Below are 9085 nucleotides of genomic sequence, written 5' to 3' on the forward strand. Positions count from 1 at the left end.
GCTAAAACTCACCCCAGTCTCCGCGCGCCGTTGGGCGATCATCGTCGAGTAGAAATTTTATCATTATGGGATATATTTTTACCCGGTCCATCTCCAGCTTGTATAATGGTATATACGTCCAAATCATGTTGTTTATCGAGTTATTGCCAATCGATCACCGTGTAGCGTGACGAGCCAGAGTCCCATGAACCATAGCGAGCGCCCGGAAGTACTACGGTCGTCATGACAACCTCTATTCAAAATCCTGTGTGGCGATTGCGCCGATCGGCCACCAGATGGCGCTCCTGAACCGCCAGAGAGCTCAGTGGGTCCTGCTGGTGGATCTCAGGCCAGCGGAGGGGGAATATGAATCCGATCGCAGATTTTTGAAATATTGATATAAGGACGCTGTACAGCGTCCCCCGGCAACTTTAGCATGGCCAGCAAAGACGTGAAAAGACGTGTCCCGGCAGTCAAAGTGTTAACAGGCACCCAGAAAAGTGGCAATTTTTTTTTCTTGAACTTGAGGACTGCATACCTTTTTTGCAAAGCATAGCTTTATACTTATAGTACATGCATGAGCCTGGTCTCTTTTGAAAGATAACATTCTGAAGTTACTAATGCAAAAAAGGAAAATCACTTTTAGTGCTAATGAAATAGAGTAACAGGTCTGAACTTGAGTTGAACTTGTGTACTCACATTTGTATGTCGTGGTTGCAAGATTCTATATTCCAATATTCCAGCATAGAGGTATAAGCGGGAAAACAATATAGCCTGAAGTCTTATGTAGTACAGATCCAAATTTTATAAAGATCCGTTCAGTAATGGGTCTTAGAGAGGTTCGAGTAAACCGTGCGCCAAAAAAGAAAAGCGTTCCAAAATCCATTTCCTTGTCCACCGCCGTGCGTTCTGAATTGTGATTCACTCGCTCGTCAACTTTCACCTACTTCCTGTATTTGCACCCCCCCACGTGGGGGATCGTTGGAAGCGCACACTCGTTGGCTACAACGCTGATCAATCATTTTCACCATCAGCGGATGATTGGCAGTTCTGGAGTGTCTGGAGTAGTGTTGTCACGATACTGGAATTTCGAACTTCGATACGATAACTTTAACCTAGCCATCTATAAAACATCATGCTAAAACTGTGAAACAAATGTCCTACTCCCCTAAAGAAAGAAATACATAGCAAACATGACTCAGTTATGCAATAGTGCTGCTGCTTTTTATTTGATTAAAATATTTTAGTTAATGAGACTAAAAGACTACAATATGACTACAACAATTTAATGAAGGCTTCCGATTTCCGGTTTGCAGAGCTATGCTCGGAGCATTAGCGTTACATTTTCAACAAGATTGCTGCTAATTAAACACTTCATGGAAACGGGGTAACGCTAACGTTATGTCGAATTCATAATATGTAGTGTAGTATGAACTTGACATAACGTTAACGTTACTCCGTTTCCATGAAGTAATTATATTGTGAATTATAAGGTGGCCAGCTAGCTAGCATAAGCTAACGGAAGAAGATTAGCTAACGTTAGCTAATAGCTGTAACGTTACTAACAACGAATCAGCTGTTGATATTATGAGCCATCAGTAGACAACGTCTCATGTATTAAACTAAAGTTAATGGTTTAATGTTTAATGCTTTGTTGACAAGAATACACTGAAGACGGGTCTCTCAGGGGGAGGAGGAGGTGCAAGCGTGCTCTGCAGCAGCGTGTGTCTGTCAACAACTTGCGGTAGAAGACTGCGAGCAAGCCAGCTGGTATCGATACTGCAGAAAGAATCGATATTGCGGGAAATGAGTATCGAAACCGTTTTAAATATTCAGAATCTATATGTATCGATTTTTCGATATTTTTGACAACACTAGTCTGGAGTCCGGGGTGGTCATCTGACGCGCGGCACGTAAAAAGATGCTCACCTGACATATCGTCATGTAACTCGAGAACCGAGGCACGGAATTGGTCGAGTGAGGTGGCGTTCGAATGGCAACAAATAGATCTTTCGAACGGTATATTATGTTTTGCGGAAAATGCAGCCCGAGCCGCTAGACGCCCGCAAAGTGCTGTGACTTTTGCAAGGGCAAAACGGCACGTATACGTGCCAGTGCACGCTATGAGGTTAAAGTGAGCGTGTGGATGTTGTATGCAATGAATGGAGAATGGAGACGTTTTTTTATTATAATTATAATTTTTATTATAGTTGAGCTTATAGGACTAGATATTACAATCCCTTAGATAATCAGCACTTTTTTGAATGGGGTAGTGGTAAAAGCTTCACTGGGGTCTTCAGGTGGGCACCCTCCTTCATTGGTGTTTCGTTGACAGGCCCACGACACCTCCGAAGGGCTCAACGGCAACACCTGGCGTCCCAGGTGTGCCCCCCTCTGCTTTTACCCCTCGATGGTCATTTTGCAGCTCCAAAGATTGCAAGTGACTTGGTTCCAAGTTCTCTGATGTGCTTGAATTACTTTCAGCCGGGGTACTGATGCTCGGTGGACTGTGGGTTAAATCCTGCCGCTGAGCTTCACTCGCCTGACTTGACCTTTCTATAATAATTAACCCATTCAGTGCCAACCACGAGATTAGTTGGGTTAACTCGCCATGCGTTGAGTGCCAAGACCCGAGAAAACTCAGGATTTAATCGTTATTTCTTTTATTAGCAATATCCATAAATTTTTCATCCATCCAGCCTGACGTTATCATTGGGAATGGGTCTGAGCTCGAAAAGGGCAAATATCGCCGCCTATCGTCTCCCGGATGGTATTGCACATCATTGGATTGGGTGGTAGAAAAAAACTCCGGTCCCGGGGTTTCCCTTCTCGGGCAAGCAGTAGCTGTTACCACATTCACTGGGGAGGCTCGGAGCAGCGTCGATTATGTGTTTTGGTGCTATAACGTTGGATCAATAAACGCAATCAATATTTGGAATGGCGATCAGGAATTGGATTAATCTTTTTGCAGAACATCTGATGTGAGGTAAGGACTCTATTTTACTAGTCTTGGGTTAATCGGATGTTTTTTTCTCCGCCATCGCAGCGTGTGTGTGTGCGTAACGTTAGCTCTGACCACGGCATGGATAATCGATTTTTCAGCCCGCTTCTCTAGCGTGCATAAGTACATATATACTATCGATAATCTAGCGTTTATTTGAAAACGATTCATAAATCAGCCGAAAAATGACAACGTGTTTTGTGTATTCCACTAAAGAGCTGGTGACTTGTTAGGTTGGATGTATTATAAGTTGTTGCCCTTTTCCCTCCTCGTGGAACTTCTGCATTGCATTTGTTACAAATAGCAAGCAAACTTTTTTCCTCTGAAACTATTCCACACTACCGACGCCATCTTTGTTTACATCCGCGCTGCTTCAGAAACTTACGTGGCTACGTCACAGCCAAGAAAGGGAGCACTGGATTTGTGTAAAACGCCCTCTTCCTAAACCACACGCTATCAGTCGTACCACAGTACTGGCAAAACGGGAGGAGCCTACAGTCAAAATAAACGCCCTTCATCCCAATTCACCCACACCGCATTTTTTTTACCAAAAAATATATTATATTATCGGAGCTATTAATAACGTTATCGGGTTTATTGGGATGACATCATAATTGCTGATATCGGCCCGATAATTATCGTGCATCCCTAAAATGTTCCCGTCCTCCCATTGACTTCAGTGTTGGCACGCTAGCCCTAATATGGTCATAAGGGTGTGGCTCTGAATGAGTTAATAGTTTATCTGTACTGTATTAGTACTGCGGGTGGCCGCTCTACTATAGCTTATTCTTACTCAAATATAACTTGAAATTAATTGCCAAAAGATTTCTTCTGCATCATCAACAGCTAGGGAAAGATATAAAACGTTCATTTTCCAAACAGTTCCTCTCTGGGTCTGGAGGAACGGTGCAGCGTGGGAGGTCTAGTATTGTTACATCTGTAGTTAAACACCCAGTGGCTAATCTAAGACCCTGCCTGCCTCTGGCTTGTTGTCTATTGCCAGTGATAGGAGGGCGACGTCTGTCCATTCCTCTCCCCCGCAGAGGAGACGTTATCACCAGCTACATAGTTGGCTGCTGAGCCACTATTGCCATAAATAACGTTTTCCTACATGGAGAGGACTTCCCTTTAAGTACATGGAGGGTCTGTGTGTGGCATGCTCGCTCATTGTTGGAGAAGCTCTGTGTATTGTGTGTCTGAGGGGGAGGGGAGGGAGACGGAGTAGTTCTGCTCAGTCTGTGTAGGTAAATGTCACAGTACATTTGTTTGTTTGTGTGGTTGGATGTGTGTGTGGGGAAGACAGTGCGTTGCGATGGGACTCTGTTAATGTAGGGCAGTATTACCGTACATGTGTGTGGGCCATCCTCTTAACACATTGGGTGCCGTGCAGTATGCCCATCTTTACCACTCTCTGCCAGTGCTGTAACCCTATGGAGTGGCTCACCTTCTTTGCAGGGCTATAACTTTTTAAATATTATAACTATATCGACATTACTAAGGCCCATTCAACATCGGGTATCTATCGTTCCGGATGTGGGAATGTTATATATATATTTTCTTTCATACATTGCCGTGTTAGTACCGTCGAGAGGCCAGGTCTTGCTCGAAAAAGAGATATTTGATCTCAAGTGACTACCTGGTAAAATAAAGTTAAAAAAAGAAGGAAAAGAAACGTATGTTTTTAGACTGTATAGCAGTCATTCCTAGAACACGCGTTATAGGCCCCGACGCGTATTATACATTATCGATTGGCGTTTCGTCCCTATACACGCTATATAAAAAAAATTCAAATGCATATGATCGCTATACATTATGCTCCATCATGCGTGAAGGAAAGGGGGGGGGGGGGGGGGGGGCGTTTATGATTCCTTGATTGTCACTAACGGCTTTCTTTAGTAAGACACCATACGTTGATCGGACAGATTGCAATGAAATAAATTGACAATCGAGCGTCTCGAAAGCGATCCAATGCACTCGAGGTGTGTATATTGATCCACGTGACAACATATCTCTGGCGGAGCTTTTTCCCCCGATGCACCGAGCGCCACTTCCGGTTTAGAGTGGAGTGTAACTCGCCCGAAATCCACCAGGCGGCGGTATTGAGGCGTTGCAATATCAGACAGGGTCCAGCTGGCTCCCGGAGGCTTCCTGGATGAATTATGAATGCCAATAGCGAATAAAAGAAATAACGATCACAACAAGTTTACTCGTTGTTGGCACTCAACGCATGGCGGCCAGTTATTGGCAATTAATGTGTTAACGGCCCGTCTCTGTCCCCCAATGGTCCCAGGAGTTTGCGGGCGAGGACACCACAGACCTGTTCCTGGAGGAGCGGGAGGCATCTCTGCGCCAGGCCCAGGAGGAGAAACACAAGATCCAGATGTCCGTTCCAGGCATCCTCAACCCTCACGAAATCCCTGAGGAGATGTGTGACTGAGCACCAGCTCAACCAAAACTGTACAGTCGTCCCAACAACAAACAAACACACAAAATAGCCGGTCCCATTTGGATGTTTGTTGACCAAAACAATGCCAATATAATATGTAAATGATTACCGCGTCACCCTGTGGCCCTTTTTACATAATATGCGTTTTCTATGGAGACTTTGTGTAATATCTTTCCAGAACTGTTAATCCGAGTTTATGTTTATGTCTATGGCCCATCCCAAGAGCTGCATGATGAGGTTGTAACAATTAGACGAGTTAACCATCTTTTGTTTCTGTTCTCCCCACAACCGACCCCACTCTCGTTCTGTTTTTCTTTCCCTACTCCCCATATATTTGTTTATATATATTATATATACAGTCAGAGCAGAGTTTTTGTGAAAAACGACATACGTGTCAAAGGTCATCAGCATACAGGCTTCTAGAACTGGTGTGACTGACGAGACAAAACAGGAAGTGGAGAGAGGCTGTTCTGGAGGCACATGCACCATTTGTCTGGTGTCCCCACTGCCTTGTGGGAGAATGTGAATCTTAACGGATTATGAATGAAGGTCTGAGAGATGCTGCTTTGTGCATCAGAATCAGCGTCCATTGCTCATGAGTTGTGCTTAACTAAAAATAATTGACCCATCTCAAACCCCCGGTGCACTCTTTTCTTGATCCTCCAACTTGATCCTGTTGCTTGAAGAAGAAAAGAAATCAAGAAAAAAGTGTGCGCCGGGGTTTGAGATGGGTCAATTGCTTGGCCAATGCCAGGCGGGAGTTTTTTTTTTTTAAAGCAAGTGCGAGATTATGTGCATATCATCCCAATTGTATAGCATCTTTAATACCATGGGAACATATATATATATATATATTTCTTTTCATTATATTATTTTGTTCCTTTTTGTTGTGGGTGTGTGTGCTGTCGCCTAGTCGACATCAGCGTTTTGTTTTCCTCTGAGAGGATTGTTGCTCATTTTGTGAGCCTTCATTAAATGGGACGTTTTAAGGAACTGGTGGAGATATTTATGGGTTCTTGGTTGGTTGCATCTTTATAACAACTCCTGTCTAACTCAAGACGGCTTTTGAGATTTTGAATTGTACTAATTTACATTGTTTACCATGCTGTGTAGTGCTTCAACACACTACCTTTAGAGCAAAATAAAAACTCGGTTTACATTTAATTTTGTATTTTTGCATTTTTCATTTGTACCCTGTTTTAAGTTCTATCCAAATAAACAAAAGGCTTTTTATCCAGAGAGCAAATTAATTGCCAATGCGTTTTAATTAGGCAAAGAATGTATAAATCCAAATAAGTACCCAATCTCTAGACAAATTTCCCTTCTCGAAGTGTTACATTTGTTGTGAAACTTTTTGAACTGATTAAAGTTGAGAATTTTATAACCCTGCCTCTTGCTCAAATTTCTTCATTCCACTTCTAAAGGTGCCATTTTAAGATTCTGTGTCCAAATGTATGGACAAGTAGTTAAAACCAGTAAAGTGAAATAAAGTGCTTTTGGTTGGCAGCTTATTTAACACTTTGAATGCCAGCCACGCTTGTTGTCGTTAGTTCATGCCGACCTTTGAGTGCCCGCCAACGCTATATAGCGTTTGTTTGTCGTATTTTTTTTTATTGGCGATTTGAATTCATATTTCATCAATCGAGCCTCAGGTTAGTGTTGCAGACTCTCTCTGAGCTCAATTGGGAAGATACCGCCCCCTATCGTCTCCCTGTGTAACTGCACCCCATTACTTTAGACTGACGAAGGGGGGGGGGGGGGGGGGCAGTTTCCTCATTTTACTTTTCCGTCAAGGCCAACTGAAGAGACCAAGTGATAACATCTGATCTGAGGTAAGGAACTTATTTTACCAGTCTTGGGATAATAAGAGCTATTTTCACCTATATATCAGCGTTTGCCCTATGCGTGTGTGTGTGTGTGGCTGTGCGAGCGATCAGGAAATGAGAATCAATATTTCAGCCCGCTTCTATAGCGTGCATAAGTACACATATACTATCGATAATCTAGTGTTTATTTGAAAACTATTTTTAAAAAAGGCAGAAAAATTACGTTTTTGTATATATCAAAATGCTATAAAACGAAAATTAAGCGATTTAAAAAAAACAATCCGTTTCGACAATGTTGACTGCAAACAAGTCATTGATAAGCGACGGGCAGATTAGACACATAGCCATAATTTAAGACAGAGATTATGCATTCACAACGCTATCATTGAAGTGGGTGGTGGCATTTAACCATGCTTTACCATGAATGAATGAATGAATGAAAACTTTATTAACAGATTGCAGAATGGGTACAGTACAGTACAGCTCAATACATACAATTGTTAAGGGGATGCAGACCAGAGAAAGACTTTCGTCTTGTTTACATCAGGGTCCCCCATTTTCAATTCATCGTAACATATATGACATACATGACATACAGATAGACAGTACTGCTACATCTATACATTTATGACATACCAGATTTGCAATTACAGTACTGTTTGTGATACAAAAAGAGTCCAGAAAGAAAAGAGTATATACATTAGGCGTAGAAACTGTACATTATGTGTTAACCCATTCTCTGCCACGCTTATATCCATCGCTGTTTGATCTCTGCCAGCACTGTAAGTCTATGGAGATGTTCACCTTCTTTGCAGGGCTATAACTTTTTAAATTGTATTGCTAAATTGACATTACTATTACATCGATTATCTATCGTTCAGGATGTAGGAACGTTTTACTTTTTCATTCATACGAAAATGCCGTCTAGACTAGAGTATAAATATGTTTTTATCGTTTTCTGCAGTATTTCCCAGAACGTGAGATATAGGCACAAATGCATATATTAGATCATCAAATGCAGTTTGATACCAATCGACGCTATATTAAAAATTTCAACTGTACATGGTCCTAAACGTTATGACTGATCATGCGCGGGTGAACGGAGGGGGGGGGGGGGGGGGTCGTTTATAATTCCGTGATAGTCGTTAGATGCTTCATGTAGTATGGGTGATATATTGATCAGAGCAGTTTGTATCGAAAATGATAAACAAAAACGCTGAAACTCACGTCAGTCTCCTCGTACCGTTGGGCGATGAGAGTGGAGCAAACAGATCCCAGTTATGTGGTGGGGATCGAGGCGATCCATTTCCGGCTTGTATATTACTAATACACGCCCAAATCATGTAGATTATTGAGTTATGGTGTGTGTATTGAGTCCCGCGACGATAAACGAGTTGCCGGACGGAATAGGGAGACGCACCGGGATCACAAGAGATCCACTTCCGGTTGCAACTCGCCGATCAGCCACCAGGTGGCAGTATTGAAGCGTTGCAGAGTTGTGCTGGCTCACACAGCAACGACAAGGCTCCGTGAGTGAAATATGAATACCATGGTGAAAATATGAAATTATGATCAGAATCACGCCGTACGCCGTTATTGGCAGAATTTGCATGAACTTGAAACCCGTTGTACGACATTATTGGCAGGGAAAGGGTTAATGGCCGGCACTGAAAGTAATGGTTTGCCTTTCTTTTTTTTTTTTAACCACAACTTTTGCAGACTAGATTCCTGGGCTGGGTTAACTGCTCTAGCTACAGGGCCACCTCCGGACTGGCATCAAACGGTTCCTGGATAATGAAGAGCTGCCCCAGTAACCACGGACGGTTGCTCCCC

At 42.8% G+C, this 9085-nt stretch overlaps 1 protein-coding gene across 5 annotated transcripts in view; it reads left to right on the forward strand.

The window, feature by feature from the left end:
* The window catches only part of xpo1b (exportin 1 b), a 49027-nt gene extending 42242 nt beyond the window's left edge, over positions 1-6785 (forward strand). For 3 of the 5 annotated variants that reach the window (XM_084321044.1, XM_084321043.1, XM_084321045.1), the window contains exon 25: positions 5271-6785. In XM_084321044.1, the coding sequence (XP_084177170.1) occupies positions 5271-5417 (147 nt within the window). In that variant the 3' untranslated portion in view covers positions 5418-6785. The remainder of the gene's footprint in view (positions 1-5270) is intronic. The other 2 variants (XM_084321046.1, XM_084321047.1) reach the window with 1 other exon arrangement.
* The last annotated feature ends 2300 nt before the right edge of the window (positions 6786-9085 follow it).

This window comes from Notolepis coatsorum (assembly GCF_963971535.1).
Source record: "Notolepis coatsorum genome assembly, chromosome: 9".
NCBI classification, from domain to species: Eukaryota; Metazoa; Chordata; class Actinopteri; order Aulopiformes; family Paralepididae; genus Notolepis; species Notolepis coatsorum.